Source organism: Nelumbo nucifera, chromosome 1 (genome assembly GCF_055504915.1).
Source record: "Nelumbo nucifera cultivar China Antique chromosome 1, China Antique-T2T, whole genome shotgun sequence".
In the NCBI taxonomy this organism is placed as follows: Eukaryota; Viridiplantae; Streptophyta; class Magnoliopsida; order Proteales; family Nelumbonaceae; genus Nelumbo; species Nelumbo nucifera.
The window spans coordinates 53198307-53216631 of record NC_142649.1 but is presented as its reverse complement, the minus strand read 5'-3'; the positions used below and the strand labels follow the sequence as shown (position 1 = coordinate 53216631).

The window sequence follows — 18325 nt, the reverse complement described above, 5'->3', positions numbered from 1 at the left end:
GGCTTCATGCACCCTAAGTGATTTCCCACATTTCCAGAGACAACCCGTAGTCTCCGTCACTGAGAAAGGAGGGAAATCTCAGAGATGAATAAATGGAAATGGATCGTAGATTAAAATCCATATCTATGAAATGAACATGAATCAAATTAGGTCGTGGACTGATGTTTGCTTTTTTTATCAGAAAATGGCAAACGGATCATTTGCAAAGCTACTTGATGACAACAAGTTGAAGGGCCCAAACTATGCTGACTGGTATAGGAACCTTATGTTGGTCTTAACCTCTGAGAAATTAGACAAGGTAGCAAAGAATCCTGCCCCGGATCGTCCGGGAGATAGGGCTTCTGAGGCCCGAAGAAGAGAATACCAAGAATGAGAGGAGAAAAACTCCCTTGCCCGCTGCTATATCATTGCCTCTTTGGACAATCCAATTCAGAGGCAGTTCGATCATATCGAACTTGCTAAAGACGTATTGGACAGTCTTAGGACAATGTACGAAGAGCAGAATCGTTCTACTCGGTAGAAGGTCTTGAAACAGTTCATGACCGCGCAGATGTCCAAGGGCCAACAAGTTCACGACCATTGTCTTTGGATGATGGGCTATATCAACGAACTAGAGGCTCTTGGATCCGGGCTGGATCTGGTAACTCAGATCGATGCTATTCTCAACTCTCTGCCTCCATCCTTTAATCCATTCATCATGAACTACAACATGAACAATCTGAACGTTAGCTTGCAGGAACTCATCAATATGTTGCAGAGGGCCGAAGAATTGATTAAAAAGGATGAGCCCATTGCCATGCTTATTGAAACTAGCAAAACGGGCAAGAAAAGGAAGGCGAAGAGAAAGCCCCAGAAAAAGGCTACCAAACCCAAGAAACAGAGGAAGGACAAGGCATCAGATGCCTGTCATTTTTGCAAGAATACCGGCCACTGGAAAAGGAATTGTCCTGCCTACCTGGAATCCAAGAAAGGTAAATTCGAAACTTGTGTTATAGAAACCAATTTGTTGGTAGCTTCTGGATCCTGGTGTATTGACTCCGGGGCTTCAACTCATGCGTGTAACTCACTGCAGGGGTTCAAGGTAAGCAGAAGGCTGAGTGAAGGAGAAGTCACACTCTACTTGGGGACTACTACAACTGTTGCAGCCGCAGCCATAGGAACCACGGAATTATATTTTAGAGAAGGAATAATTGTACTGAAAGATTGTCTTTATGTACAAAATTTAAGAAGAAATTTGATTTCTGTCTCAAAACTGTGTGCAGATGGTTATTCTGTCTTCTTTAGTAATACGATTACTATTAAAAGAAATAACAAATTCATCGCATACGGGGAACTGGAGAACGGTCTCTATGTTCTACATCCTTCTCTAGAAACTAACATAACCGAAACTACGTCAGCTGAAATCCCCAAGAAGAGAGCCCGTGATATAGTTAATCCCACGTGTCTGTGGCATTACCGACTTGGCCACATCGGTGTTGACCGAATCACAAGGTTGGTAAAGGATGGTCCTTTGGATTTTCTAGCTGTAGAAGATCTTCCCACCTATGAGCCTTGCCTACAAGGCAAGATGACGAAATGACCATTTAACGGTAAGCCTGAAAGATGTACAGGCACACTTGACCTAATACATACTGATGTATGTGGTCCCCTGAGTGTTAGGACACAAAATCAACACGTGTATTTCATCACATTCACAGATGATTTTTCATGATATGGTTACGTGTACCTAATGAGACACAAGTCTGAATCCTTTGAAAAGTTCAAAGAGTTTAGACAAGAGGTCGAGAAACAGTTAGGGAGAGAAATTAAAGCCCTTCGATCAGATCGAGGTGGCGAATATCTCTCTGACGAATTCAGGGACTACTTAAAGGACAATGGGATAGTGTCACAATTAGCTCCTCCTGCTACACCACAACTTAACGGTGTTTCAGAGAGGAGGAATAGGACCTTATTAGATATGGTCCGGTCACTTCTCATACACTCAGAGTTACCCACATCCTTTTGGGGTTACGCATTAGAGACTGCGAATTACGTGCTGAATCGGGTTCCAACCAAATCGGTTCCGAATACTCCATATGAACTTTGGACCGGAAAGAAACCAAGTGTCAGACACTTGAAGATTTGGGGTTGTCCAGCACACGTTAAAAGAATGAGTGTAGACAAGTTGGAATCTAAGACCAGCCGTTGCCTATTTGTAGGCTACCCAAAAGGCTCTGTAGGTTACCTTTTCTATGACCCAAGTGAGCAGAAAGTGTTCTGCAGTCGAAATGCGCAATTCTTGGAAACCGACTATATCCTGGACACCCATCGTCAGGAAGTTGTTCTTGATGAGGAGAGCTCAGGAGCAGTGGGAGATGTCCCACAAGTTCCAGGTAGTGACCAACTTAGAAGATCCATTCGGGCATCCAGGCCACCAGTCCGTTATGGTTATGATCATGATAGTTACCTGGTGGAAACCTTGACTAGTGAGGAGGATCCCGTGACTTACGTGGAAGCTATGTTGGACATAGATTCCCAGAAGTGGTTGGAGGCCATGAGAGCAGAGATGGACTCAATGGAGGCCAATGGAGTCTGGACTCTAGTAGATCCACCCTCCGGGGTAAAAGCAATCGGTTGCAAATGGATTTACAAGAGGAAGAAGGGCCCTGATGGCAGGATTGAGACCTTCAAGGCTCGTCTAGTGGTGAAAGGGTACACTCAGAAAGAAGGCATCGATTATGAGGAAACCTTTTCGCCTGTGGCCATGCTTAAATCCATTAGGATCCTGCTAGCTGTAGCAGCATACCATGATTATGAGATTTGGCAGATGGATGTCAAAACTGCATTCCTGAATGGAGATCTTACTGAAGATATCTATATGCAGCAGCCGCAAGGCTTCATTGCTGCGGGTCAGGAAAACATGGTATGTAAACTTAATAGATCCATTTATGGACTTAAACAAGCTTCTAGAAGTTGGAACGTCCGTTTTGACTCTGCTGTCAAATCGTTTGACTTCGAGTAGAATCCGGATGAACCCTGTGTCTACAGGAAGTTTAGTGGAGATAAGGTTACCTTCTTGGTTCTATATGTAGATGACATTCTACTCATTGGGAATGATGTAGGAATGTTAACTACAGTGAAAGTATGGCTTTCGCAACAATTCTCCATGAAAGATCTTGGAGAAGCCTCCTATATACTGGGTCTTCGACTCTATAGAGATAGATCGAAGCGGATAATTGGATTATCCCAATCTGCTTATATTGACAAAATAGTCAAAAGATACAGCATGGAAAACTCCAAGAAAGGAAATGTTCCTTTCAGGCACGGAGTCACTCTCTCCAAGAAGATGTCTCCCAAGACTTCTGAGGAGATTGATGGCATGAAAGACGTTCCCTATGCCTCTGCCGTAGGAAGCATCATGTATGCTATGCTGTGCACTCGTCCTGACATTGCTCAGGCAGTGAGTGTAGTAAGCAGATTTCAGGCCAACCCAGGGCAGGAGCATTGGACTGCTGTGAAAAACATACTTAAGTACCTTCGAAGGACAAAAGAGTTTTGTATGGTGTTCGACGGTAGCTCACTACAGATCCAGGGGTTTACAGATGCCGATTTCCAATCAGACCCAGATGATAGAAAGTCTACATCTGGATATGTTTTCACGATAGGATCGTGTGCTGTTTGCTGGAAAAGCAACAAACAGGGGTCCACTGCAGACTCCACGACCGAGGCCGAATACATTGCCGCAAGTGAGGCTGCCAAAGAAGCTGTGTGGATGAAGAAGTTCGTTCACGAGTTGGGAGTTGTTCCGTCCAGCACATCACCCATCCCATTGTTGTGTGACAACAATGGAGCCATTGCTCAGGCTAAGGAGCCACGAGCCTACTCGAAGTCGAAGCACATCGAGAGGAAGTACCACGTACTGCGGGAGATTGTTGGTAGAGGGGACGTCCTGATTCAGAAGGTAGCGTCAGCGGAAAATGTGGTAGACCCATTGACAAAGCTACTATCAAAGAAAGTGTTTGAGAAACACGTGGAAAGCATGGGACTCCGGCTAGTACCTGATTGGACCTAAGTGCAAGTGGGAGCTGTTAGACAGTTTTATATGCCCTTAGCTTCAATCAGAATGATGTACTTTATGAGTTTATTGTAAATGAATAAAGATACATATTTGATTCATGTTCCCTTGGTATGTTTCTGTGTAACACCCTTAAACTGGACACTTAGTGAGACTCGTGTTAGTTTAGAATGTTCACAGCCAGTGGGTCGGTCTGGGGAGACCTATCCTGACAAGGCTGACACTGTGGTGCCACCAAGTCGGTTGGGGTGGCCTGTCTCAGCTGCCAGGGTGAGACCCTAGGCACATACAGTGTAGGATTAATTGAATCTTTGAACTGGACCAGATTTCCAGTATTGCCCTGGACCTTGGAGATTGATGGGCAAAACTGGAAAGTTACACCCGACCCCTAGACTCGATTATGATACTACACTAGGTGTCGGATTGGGCTATCTTTGATGTACCAATCAGTGAGATCCTTAGCGGGGGTCAAAACCTGGGTATGTTGGGACAGTCCGAGAATTCATCTGAGTGGATGATCATAGTGACAGGATCCGCCCCTTTGTCGGACAAAGGTAATGATCGGGGATGCACTCTCACTGATGGAAACCAAGACTGCCGGCAGCCGATTTCAACTGTTGAGATTTGTTTTGCAAAATATATTTTATATAAGATATAAAAGTATATATATGGTTTGTAAAATGTTTGCAAGAAGGTTTTAATTCCCGGGATCCATATGAGTGGAGAGTGCAACACTATTCCTTGCAGCCGAGGGAGAGGTCCTCTCTTGTCGGGCAGTGTATGATCATTATGGGCTGAGAGGTTAAGTGTAAGACCATTGAGGATAACACCTGATGGGCTAATCTTGCATCTGCCCACAGTCCCTGGGTGTTACAAGGTGGCTTGGCCCAGGGACCTCTTAGGGTAAGTGTTGGGCCCGTAGAGCCCATTTGATGGGTTTCAGGGGGTACACTGTCTTCAGCAGTGCATTCGGCCAGGCCTTGTAACAAAGGTTGGGCTGAACCCATGTGGCTGATGTGTAGATCAATGCTTGGGTCCCACGCCATACAAGGAAACCCTACTGGGCAGCAATTTGGAAGGTTTTTGAGTACATAACCTTAAATGGGCCTTAAGCCCATTTCGAACTGGGCTGATTTGATCAGTCATTTAAAGGGGGCGAATTCTGAAGTGGGTCAGCTAAAAGGATTGGGCTTAGACCCTATCCACTCAGAGAGTCCAAGATCTAAATAAGATTTAGATCTGGAAACCTCCTAATTAGATTAGGAGACAGCTGATCTGATCTGCAGATAAGATAAGGATTATCCCTTATCACTAAGGGACTTCTAACCCAAATATGATTTGGATTAGCAACTCCTAATCTGATTAGGAGCTGATCCCTTTAAGATTATAAAAGGGGAAGGGGGCGGCAGCCTTGAAAAACACAATAACATCAATAGCATTCTTCTCTTTAAGAAAGAGAGATTAAGAGATTTCCTAAAAACTGCGAATTCTCTTCTGCCGCCACCTTCCTGCCATTGCCATTCCTTCAGTTCGATCTCCAGTTCTTGGGAGCAATCAAGAATGGATCTTGATTTCAATCTTTTGGGAAAAGATTGATTGGAGCTGTACTCACAAGCCGTCCTTGCGAAGGGTCAAGTTCTTTTGAAGAACATTGCTGATTCTGCTCCATCCTTCACTGCGCCATCTTCAGTGGGAGCAGATTTTGGATCCTTCCTTGGGCGTGAACACCTCCATTGGGAGATAGTATTTCTCCGTATCAGGTATAATCCTCTCCCACTCCTTTTGGTTCAGTTTATGGTTCATGATTGATCCTTGAAAATATGATTTTGTAAATAGGGAATGCGATTCCCAGTTGAAGGGAGAGAAAATTTTTTGAAATTCGCCCCTTATTCCCTAATCTTTGGGCGTCCATTGGATGGATCTCTCATCCCTTCACTGTTCATTTCTTAGCAAAGCCTTGTCGTAAGTTTCACCAGTTCTAATAACCTATTCATCATTCGATAATCAAGCAGGTTTCAATCAAACCTAGCATTTCACAGAAGAACCAGTCCCACTTTCCAGTCCCAGTAATAAAAACTAATCAGCGGGCATTACACTGAAGAACCAGTCTCACTTTTCAGGTCCCAATAAGAAACAACTCTGTGGGCTCCGGTTGAGCATTTTCCACGACAGACCTAGATCAACCCATTCCCTAACTACTAAATATAGTTTTTGTGAGAAAATGCATCACATGTTTCTTGCTTTTAGTCTTTTTTTAGTCAACTTTCTAAAAGTACTCTGAATCATAAAACTGAGATCATATAGAAGATAAATTCATCACAAAGAATTACCTTGATTATAAGAATCATTATATGCAACTTTTACAGAGGTCTTAGAGAAACAGTCTGCAGAAGTTGTCTAAGTTTTATTCTGAAAATCTCATTGACCATGATCTCAGAAAATCACTTGGGTTCTTGATTCCTTTACTGGGTAGAGCCGTTGAGCCCATCATCTTCTGTTCCCCATTTCTTGCTCTGTTGTGCATTTCTTTTCTTGGACCAATAAAATTTCTTTTGTTGTCTGTGGAAAGTGTAGAAACAACACATCAATAAACCTCATAAGCTAATTTTTACCCTAGATGTAGAAAAAATATTGAGAGTTGTAACCGAAAGTAAAAAAGAAGACATTACAAGTCTGGTTTCTTGCATTGTTGGCATAAAGTGTCATTTTATTTGGACATAATAAGTAAAAACAGATATTGATCATAAAACCAAGGATCAAAGTATTGGTATCGGGCATCGTATCAGACACCTTGGATATTGATACACTTTCAAAATGCATGGATAATGATGAAAAATATGGAAATGCTTGGAGGAAACACATACAATTCTATACATACATTAATAACACTAAATTTAAGGTCAAATACCCACAAATAAAGTACAAATGCATAAGAAATGTATATTTTAATGGTGTATAAGAAAAAATATATTACAATTTTTTTTCAATGATGGCAGATTTTAAGAATTAAAACAGAGTACAATGAGTGCAAATAACTCTCTTAACTGTCCTAAAAAAAACTTAAAAAATTACAATTGAGCCCAAAAAAGCTCGTTTCTTCCCACTCCTTATTTTGCTAGAAAACCAGCAAAGGCATTATCAGTTCTTTTACCCCACATAAGCATCCAAATCTTGTGCCAGACATTTGAATTTCTTTCCTACACTGTTTAGTTCCAAAGCCCAGCTTCTTCCTATTGCAGCCAACTTTGAATCACCTTCTATAATCAACTAAGGTTCACTATCCTTTTGCCTTTAGCACTCCCTCCATTAGAGCCCATAGTCTCAGCCCTTAAAGAATCCCCTATACCAACTGGGCCTGACAATAAACCAATAATTCTGCCTTTCTCATTTCTAAAAACACCTCTAATGCCAAAAGGATCTGGATTACCTGCACTATTCCCATCGAAATTAAACTTATTGTAGCCATTAACTAGTGGAGACCATAAGGGGCTTATAATAGACTTATAATGGTTTCAATAAGCCACTTCCTTCCAACTTCTCATAGCGTCATGTGTTCAAAATCAGTAAAGAGCTCTAAAGATTTAACCTACTGAACTAATCTAACATGGTGGTTTCAATAATTGCCTCTTTGATTCTTTCCCTATATATATATATATATATATATTCTTAAATTCCTCTCTTCCCATATGGTCCTGCTCATAGCAGCCCTTAGACATCTCCACATTGTTCTTCCCCTTTTTTGGCCACCTAAAAAAAAGTAGAGGCAAAAAAGCTTTGCGATTAAGCACCAATTAGGTCTTTTTCTTTGGAGCAAATTACAAGTATTTAATCTTTCCAATAAAACTTTCCAACAAAAGCCTCCAATCCTTGGAGGGATAAGTTACTCCAAACCTCCTTAACAGGAAAGGGATGCCCCAAACTATCAAAGGGTTGAATTAAGGCCTTAAAGAAAGAGGCGCAGGAGAAGGTACCAATGGAGGAAGGGTCCAAATTCAGCTGTCAGTTTTTGAGGGATTCAAGAAATGAAGCAAAGCCAAAACACTATTTTGTTCCAAATCCTTTAATCCTCTCTCATACCCAAAGTCCCAATCAAAACCAACTCTTAATAATGCATCAATCAATAATCCAAAGTACAAAACATATGCACCTATTATATTTTAATTGTTATACCAATTATTTTCTATTTTACTATCTTTACTTTTTACATTAAGAAAAAAGTCAGACAAATATTAAATTCTCAAATGTAAATTAAAATATCAATTAACAGTTTATAAAAATATATAATCTCAACTTAAAATATATCAAATCTATTAAAATGTCTAAGATAAATATCATATGCAGATTCATAATTTTTAATTACTAAAATATTTATTCCATTATTAATATTTTTGTTTCTATAGTTTTTCCGAAGTTAAAAATCATTTCTTGATATAAATGTAGTTTAGTAGATTTGATAGATTCAATTTAATATTATATTCTCAAATATTTTGTAAACAATTTTTTACTTTTTGTAAATAATAAATATTTTTTATTAAATTAAAATACTAAGTAATAATTTAAAAATAAAAATTTTATAATACATATCATATGTAAATTTATAAATTTAAGTACCAAAATAATTATTCTAGTATTAATATTTTATTTGTATAAATTTTTTCAGATTAAAATCATCTTTCGATTTTAATACTAATCTTGAATATTATATTATTCTTTTTAATTTGTAGTTGGTGTTGTTGAGCATAAATATGTATTCTATTTGGATTTCATGTGGAAATTAAAGTTAATAAAGCTATTTTATTTCACTTGTTATCACAATAAGCAAGATAGCTTAGTGGTTTAAGGCTGTATTTAGGACTTGAGGACTAGGTGCTAGGCAACCTCGGTTTAGGTCACACTATGTTCAGAACATAGTTTTCAAGGCGCCTAGGCGACCATGGGGCACCCAGACACCTAGGCGATGGAATTTAATACTAAGGCTTGCTGATGATTTCTACCCCTTTTGAACTAGTTTTTATTGGTTTTATGTATTCTGCACTTACTTTTGCGCTTGCATTTCTTGTAGTGTTGCTTCAAATAGGCAAAACAATATATTAGAGTTGCAACTTACAAGTTAGAAGTTAGAATTTGAAAGAACTGAAGGGGGCAGAGCCCTATTTTAGATCAACAATACATAGGGAACAAATACTAAAATAAAAGAAGAAAATGAAAAAGAAAAGTAGGGGGCGGAGTACACCTGTATTGCACCCTTCATCACACCTTAGTACACCTTGTTTTTTACCTTTTTTTTGTTTTTTGGTTTCTCTCGTCCTCATTTCCTTTAGTGGCCCTTTTGAGAAAAAAAATTGCATTTTTTTTCTGTGTAAGTAGCTTTGCTCAATCTTATCTCTATGTAATTGTAAATTGTAGAGGTTTGCCTTGTTTCCCTTACATATTTAGTCTCCTTTAATAAGCATCAAAGAACTTAGCTTCTCTTAGATCCCTAAATGTGGTCATCTAGGAACTTGTAGGGTTATTTGTAAATTTGAACATATGGCTGCATTCCCCCTTGTTCTTTGCTTTTTAGATTTATTTCTCTCTCTCTCACTCTCTCTCTCTCTCTCTCTCTCTCTTTTATGTTTGAATACTCACAATGACATACACTTTCATGGAATTAGAATTAAAATCTTACCTTACCTATTAGAGGAAGGATAGTAGGTGTATACCTTAACACTTTGGTCTTTTTTTGTTTTACCAAAACCCTTCAAGGTAGCCACCAATCAAAGAAGCCCATTTGTCCATGGGTGAAGGTTAATGACCTTGTTGGAGCTTTCAAGTTTAGAACCCGCCTAACAATCTCATGCATTGCACCTAGAGTGCTCATACATAGAAGCCTTAGATGGAAAATAGATAGCAGAGATTTAGTCTAATTAGGACTAGAACATTAGGTTTGTTGCACTATGTGGTTTCCATTCTTAGAAGTAGGATCAAAATAAACCTAAAATATTTCAAAAAAAAAAAAAGAAGAGAAATTTGATTAAAGGACACTAAGACACCTCCTAAATTATCAAAGGTTACACTGAAACTCCAATTTCAAATATTTTAACCCAAAGCCCTCATTTAAGATCAAAATCAAGGATACAAACTTCATCTAAGATCAAAATCCAATAAAGAGGGATGCCAATCAAAATCCAAGCTCTCATATAAAATACATAAATAGTTCATATTTCTACTCAAGGTTGTAAACCATTGCCAAGGTTAAGTAGATGCATGACTCTATGAGATTAGCTCTTGAGGTGTATCATCAAAAGGCCACGACAAGGGTCTAACCTTTCCTTGACCAACATAAAAGAATATACTTTCTCTTATCCATTTAATTAGTCCCAAGGCTAAGTGGATGCATGAATTTATGAGTTTGACTCTTGAGAGTTAACATCAAAAGGTCACCTCAACTCCCATTCTATAAAATGTCTGGAATATTTAGTAGATACTCAATTGGCAAGGGTTTAAACCTTCCTTTGTCCATCTAGTTATACCTAATGCTAAGTAGATGTATGACTTTATGAATTAGCTCTTAGAATGTAGCATCAAAATTCCACTTTGGCCTCATTCCATGGTCTTAAAATCTTAGAGTGTCTAGTAGAAATGTGTATGGTAAAGAGTTTAACCCTCCCTTAACCAATATCAAAAGATACTTCACTTTGTCCATCTAGAATATTTAGTAGATACTCAATTGGCAAGGGTTAAAACCTTCCTTTGTCCATCTAGTTATACCTAAGGCTAAGTAAATGCATGGCTTTATGAATTAGCTCTTAGAATGTAGCATCAAAAGGCCACTTTGACCTCATTCCATGGTCTTAAGTGTCTAGTAAAAATGTGTATGGTAAAGAGTTTAACCCTCCCTTAACCAATATCAAAAGATACTTCACGTTTATTTGTTGTAATTTCAAAACCCAGGAGTATCTAGTAGATACACATGTGGCTAGGGGATTAGTCATCCCTTAACCAATACTAAAAGATACTTCTCCACTGATCTGCATGTCATTTTCTACTCTTATGCTTACTAAAATAATTTGAGTGTTACAATAATGGCCTGTTGTGAGCGTTGGGAAAATCGGCTCACTTGCCACTTGGGCTGAAAATGGAGTCACCACCCATCAGATTGATCTACTTGACAATGACTCCCACAGCCCAAGGCATTGGTCTGTTAGACAGTGTATGCCCTTAGCTCCAATCAGATTGATGTACTTGATAACATTTATTGTAAATGAATAAAAGTGCAAAATTGATTTATGTGATTTGGTGTGTTTCTGTGTAATACCCTTAAACTGGACACTTATGAGACTCATGTTAGTTTAAAATCTTCACAACCATTGGATAGATCTGGGTAGATTTATCCTGCCAAGGCTGACACTGATGTGCCATCAAGTTGGTTGGGGTGGCTTGTCTCAGCTGCTAGGGTGAGACCTGAGGTACATGCAGTGTGGGTTTTGTTGAAACCCTGAACTGGACCAAATTCCAGTATTGTCCTGGACCTTGGAGATAGATGGGCAAAATTGGAATGTTACACCTGACCATTGAGGGTAATATATATATTATGGTTTCAAATTGTATGCAAAAGGTTTTAATTCTAGGGATTCATGTGAGTAGTTTGCCGAGGGAGAGGTTCTCTCTTGTCGGGCAGTGTTTGATCATTAAGGGCTGAGTAGTTAAGTGTAAGACCATTGAGGGTAATACCTAATGAGCTAATCTTGCATCTGCCCACAATCCTTGGGCCTTCATAAGATGGCTGGACCCAAGGATCATTTAGTGTAAATGTTGGGCCCATTAAGAGCCCATGGTGATGGACTCATTGGTTCACTGTGTCCTATAGTGAATCCGGCCAAGCCTTTTTAACAGAGGCTGGGTTGAACCCATGTGGCTGATATGTAGATCAATGCTAGGGTCCCACGCCACACAAAGAGAGACAAGTTAGCTAGCATATTAAAGGGTAAGTAAGCTATGTGACTTAATGGGCCTAAAGCCCATTTTGAACTAGGCTTAAGTCAGTTAATTAAAAGGGGGTGAAATCTGATTTATAACCTGATCAGGATTAGCTGAAGGATAAGATAAGTCTTATCCATTTGAGAGTCCAAATCCAAATATCAGATTTTGATCAAGAAACTCTCTCTTAATTGGATTAGGAGGCTGATCCAAAGTAGGTTATAAATAGGGGCGAATTCCTCAGTTTATACACACTCAGAACCAACAGAATTATCCCCAGTTCTTGTCACCCCTACCCAGATCGATTTCCACCTGTGGAGCTGATCAAGAAAGGTTCTTGATATTGTTTCTTCTAGAAACAACATGAAGTCGTGCTCAACTGACCTTGTTCGATTCTTATTGAAGAATTCAAGTTCTTGCTGAAGAACCATCCTACTGATCTTGCCTCACCATACACTGTGTCATTTTCTGTGGATGTGGGTTTTGGTATTCTCTTTGGGTGTGAACACCTACGTTGGGTGTTACTGTTACTTCGTATCAGGTATATCCCTCTCTTCCCTTTTGGTTTTAGATCTGTTCGGTTTTGATTCAAGAATGAACCTTGAAAACCAGTTTTCTAAATTAGGGAATACGATTCCCGGATGGGAGAGAAAGAAATTTTTGAAATTTCACCCAACCTTCCTGTAGGGTTCTGCCATCCATATGATAGATCTCCCATCACTTCAGCAGTATCAGAGCCAGGTTCACATTCTTGATCCAAAATCAAACCTGATTTGAACCTGCGTAAATAGGCAGAATCGGTTCTACCCGATTTGCGCAGATTGGGGTTTTCTCTGAGAATTCGGTTCTTAGCTATGGGCGAATGATCTGAAATTAATTTTTTATTTATCTGTAGTATTTATAGAAATGTTCTATATTTATTTCTTGAATTATGGGTTGTGTGTATGGTGGATATCAAAATCTTTATTGGCGCCAAGAATTTATGCACCTGCTATATTATTTTATTCATTCTTGGTCTGTAAATACTTTTTTTTTTTATTTTTTAGACGGAATGTATAGGATTTATTCTGATGTAAATTAATAGAGAAATTAGGTTTTTTCTATTTTCCATTGGAAGATGTGCTAGTTCGCATGGAGGAGAAGAAGACATTTGCATAGATAGAAGATCTGCAATCTGTGATTTGTAGAAAACAAATATGCAAACTGTAACTTACCTCTTTCTTGCAGGTTTGTTTGTAGTCACATGAATAGCCCACTGTTATGTTTGATTGCTGATTGTTGATTGTCATTTAACAAACATAATTAATTTCAGATCATCTTCTTGAATTGGATCTTGAATTAGACACCAAACCCTAGACCCATTCGGCCCAGATTGGACCAAACTGGTTGGACCAAATCTGTACTCAATAGGGACTGCTCACAACCCTAAAATTTTATATGGGCCAAGGGTTTGACGGCTGATTGCAAGATGCAATTCGGCTCAACCTGTAAAACTCAGTATTGTTAAGTTAAAACTACATCAACCCTAATTCATTTATATGGGCCAAACTGCTTTTTGCAGTTTAGCTCATGTACCTAGATAATGTTATATGATAATGTTATGGGCTCTAATGGGCCGATACTAATTTAACCTAACTATTTTAGGGTTTTACAGATGATTAAATTAATTGGATCAATTATGGTTTTATTTCATGCATATGATGTGTGATGTGTGATGTGCTATGTATATTGGCCATAAGCAGTTGGCCCAACTTAATTCGATAGTGGCTCTTTCGCACACCATGGTTGAATGCACATCATTGCCATGGTGTCCTTAAGATCGTTGGATAATCTCCTTTCTTGATGGGCCCCACTTTAACTTCCTCCCCGAGAGGAACCGTGTAGAACCCTAGCCGTTTAGGTCCTATCTGAATATAACTTTGAGAAAGTTAGTGGGAGCCACTTTGGTTTGATCTAAATAAGAACTAGGGTGTAATTATTTGTTCCCTCCAGCTAAATATAAGTGCATGTGATAGGGAGATTCATATGACGTACTTTCTAAAGGCCTTCCATTGTTAGCATGAAAATGGGTCCTTTAGTAATGAGGAGATGCACCATAAAATTGGGCTATCCATTTGCTACTAGGTCTGTTAGATTGTTTTATATGATGATAGGGGTGTCATAGACCAATGTGGAAGGGGCCTATCCTAAAATGGAAGGCTCTCTCACGGTACCTTGGCATTCATGAATATGATGGGTAAGCACTTACTGGACAAAAAGGTTTAACCTAAAATGGCAATGAACCTTGTCTGATAGAGGCCAAAGGGAAAGCTCATAAGATGAGTGAATATGATCATTCACAAAAGGTGGTGGGGTTATGCAAATGAAATAGTTGGCTCCATGCACTGTATGTGATTTCCCACATTTCCATAAATATACTTCGTAGTCTCAATCACTGAGATAGGAGGAAAATCTCAGAGATGAACAAATGGAAATGGAACATAGATTAAAAGCAATATCTATGTACTAAACATGAATCAATTTAGGTTGTGGACTAATAATCTGTCTTGCCTTTTATTAGAAATGGCAAACATACAATTCACCAAGTTGTTGGACGATAATAAGCTTAAGGGCCAAACTATGCTGACTGGTTCCATAACCTTATGCTGGTATTAATGTCCAAGAAATTGGACAAGGTTGCTAAGAACCCTACCCCGAATCGTCCGGGTGATAAGGCTTTTGAGGCATGCAGGAGAGAGTATCAAGAATGGGAAGAGAAGAACTCTCTTGTCCGGTGCTACATCACAGCCTCCCTCGATAATCTGATACAGAGACAATTTGATTAGATCAAAATGTCCAAGGATATCCTGGATAATCTAAGGACCATGTATGAAGAGTAGAATCGTTCTACTCGACAAAAGGTCTTAAAACTGTTTATGACCGCTAAAATGATCGAGAGCCAGATGGTTCATGACCATTGTCTCAAGATGATGGGTTACATTAATGAACTGGAGGCACTCAGGCCAGGGCTAGATCATGTCACCAAAGTTGATGCCATCCTAAACTCTTTGCCTCCCTCATTCAATCAGTTTGTCATAAATTACAACATGAATAAGCTAAATGTTAGTCTTCGGGAACTCAACAATATGTTGGAGAGGGCTGAAGAAGTAATAAAGAAGGACAAACTGATAGCCATTCTGAGTTGATTGGCGTGGTAAGATTGGCCCGACTGGGCCCGAATTAGGTAGATCTGGAAAGGGTTCGATTCAGTTAATCTAAGGGCTCGAAATAGAATCTTTGTGTGATGAAGGGGAAAATAAAGGTAGTTTTGGGTGAAATTTCTCAGGGTAGGGTTTTTGGTTAGTCTAAGATGATTGGTAAAATCAGATTGAGCTAACGGGGCACATATCGGGCTGATTTGTAATCCAGTCAATTTAGAACCTTGAAATGGAATCTTGGTGTGATTGAGGGTAAATGGAGGTGTTTTGGACTGGAATTTCATATGTAGGGCTTTTTAGGTATTCTGGGGTGATTGGAAAAGTTTGATTTGTTTATATGTGTTTGGATCAAGTGGATATGGGTTGTGGATGCGAGAATGGTCGAAATGAAATCTTGTTTGATGGACAGGTGAACGAAGGAATATTGAGTTTAAATTTCATGGATAGGTGTTTCGGGATGTCTTGGATCTGATGGTTGTGTCTGATCTAATTGTGCAAGTGAGGGTCAATCGGGGCCATTGAATAGGTATCAGGCAAGTTTAATGGTGGATTTGAGGATTCTCAGGGTGAAATTTGGGTTTTTTTTTGAGTTTTTGGATGTTTAGGAGAGGCCAGAAGGGTCTGATTGGGTGTTTGGGGTGAATTAGAGGTTCAAGCAGAGGACCAAGCAAAAATCGAGTGTCGACAGCTGCCCGCCCCTCTTTGTTGTGAAGTAGGAAACTACGAAACAACAGACCCAAAAGAAGCACACAGTGATTTTTGCGAATGGCAGGCTTGGAAGAAGGGTGAGGCAAGGAATGAGGATTGAGACGAAAAGGAGTTCCCGTGCAGCATTGTTTCATTATGTTCAGACCATTTTATTCTTGGCAAAGTGACCTCTCCTAGGTATCAAGAACCTCCGGAATCAGGGTACATCCATAAAAAAACAATAAAAACAACTGATAATATGAAAACTATTTATTTTGAAAAAGGACCCCTCGTAGGTATCAAAAACCTTACGGAATCAAGGTAAATCTACAAAAACTGGATCTAGGATAAAACTACGAAAATTTCTGACGCGAGTCAAAACATAGAGGTTGACATGACCAACAGAATTTTCTGACCTGGGTCAAACCATAGGGATTGACATAACCAACCAAATTTCTGATGTGGGTCAACAAAAACCGGTTCTAGGATAAAACTGCTAAAGCTAGATCTGGGATAAAACTGCTAAAACTGGATCTAGGATAAAATTGCGAAAAACTGATCCAAAGTAAATCTATTACTAAGAAAAACATGTTAAACAAATCATTCATTAAGACAAAGGTTCAAAGCACCATCATAAAACACCAGCAAATATTCTTTAGTTTTTTTAAACATTTTGAAAGTTTTTAATAACTACTTTTTGACATGGCATAATGTAAAATAAGTGTGTCAGGTATTATTCATCATTCATTTTGATGTAGGGTGATTTGGCCCGACCTCGTAGCACGGGGACACATGGACATGTCCTGGCATAAGTGGCAACTCAGCATGATGGCTTAGCCACAACTTGGTGTAGCAAGCTCGCTAAAGCCCGGCCGAACGACTCGGCGGGTGTGATAACTCGCCGGGAAGCAAGGCCCAGCTCACCCCAAGCCCTAAGGGTGGAGTGCCCTGAGCTCCTTCCGTGCAAAGGGACCCGAGCTACCCTTGAGGTCCAAGCTCCTCCTAAGAGGTTTCAAGCTCTTCCTTCCTAAGAAGGGAGCACCCCGACTTTTGGCTAAGTGTCCCAAGGGAGAAACACCTCGGGACAACACCGTCGACACTCCCGATCTTACTTGCTTAAGGTTCGCCTCCAGTATGAGCACCTCGGGGTACCTCGGCATCTCGATGCAAGGTAACTCAGCCCCAGGCGGTTTGGTGCAAAGCAGCTCGAAAGCCTGCAGGGAAGATTTGCCTGATATCCGTACCTACCGGATCTGGTGGCAGCGCCCACGTCTCTCTCCAGGCGGCGTTGTGCCTGCCATCTCTGAAAAGCATGGCACGCCTGACGGGCCCGTACCCTGCAACAGTAGCTTGCACCCGCCATCTCAGCCCTGGAGTAACGGCTAGGGCAATGGTGGTTATGCCCGATGTGACTGAGCTCCGGTATAAGAGGACCCCGACCCCCACTAAGCAAAGGTATTGAAGCTAACACTTTCAGCACTCTTAACTCTCTATGTTTTCTTTGAGTTTTCTCAGAGCTCTAACTTAGCCATCAGAGTGTTCCCGCTGGGAGAGCTCCCCGGGAATCCTTCACATTCCTCTCCATTTCAGGTGCCGTCTATCACAACTAGGAGCCAGGTTTCAACCAGCTAGGAGTGCCCAGATTGTGCAGCATCATTTGGCGCCGTCTGTGGGAATCGCTTCGAAAGGCCTTCCTCTAAATTCTGTGCAACTTTCTCCAAAGAACTCATTAGTATCACCGACACCCATGGCTTCCTCCAGCAATGCCGGACACCGAAACACCCTTGAGGAACAACCCCAATTACCCACCGTTTGCATCGGATAGTTCACAGTCCCCCTCTCTGCGGACGGGGTCCCTAGTTTGAATGTGCCTCAGACCATGGCACCCGTGACTGTTCCACTTCCCTCTACAGTCGGAACAACCTATGCTGAACCCACCATCCTCCCACCGGTGGCCAGCCAAGGTCAGCTTGAGGATCTGATGCAGTGCATGCGAGCCATGCAGGCTCAGATGCAATAGATCCAGCAACTCTAGTTTCACCAGCAGCAAGTGCTGCACCAGGTTTTCCAATACCAGTATCAGCAACAGTTTCCTTCACTCCCTCCTCGGCATCCAACTGCACAGCCAACCAAGCCTCACCTTTGAAGCGAACTTCCTTCCCACCAAGGAGAGACCTCGGTGTCATCTCATGGAAGAAAGGAAAGACCCCCTACCCCCACCTCGCGGCCTGCAGTTAGGTCGAGGGCTTCCCAGTCGGTTAGGTCTGTATCACCTCAGCGTTCACAGTTCGGACCTCCACTTATTGGGAACCGGTTCGAAGTGCTGGCCGACGACCTGGGACAAGGTCCCTCTGTTTGCAGCTACCGACAGCCGTCTGAGCCTTTCCCTGGGCCGATCGAGCTCAGCAATACTGAGGCCAGAAGCACT

At 40.6% G+C, this 18325-nt stretch overlaps 1 protein-coding gene across 1 annotated transcript in view; it reads right to left on the bottom strand.

Annotated features, from left to right (window-relative positions):
- The window catches only part of LOC148803269 (uncharacterized), a 32989-nt gene extending 14906 nt beyond the window's left edge, over window positions 1-18083 (bottom strand). The window contains exon 1 of the mRNA XM_088894808.1: window positions 17836-18083. Coding sequence (XP_088750934.1) covers window positions 17836-18083 — 248 coding nt within the window. The remainder of the gene's footprint in view (window positions 1-17835) is intronic.
- Between the last annotated feature and the right edge of the window lie 242 nt (window positions 18084-18325).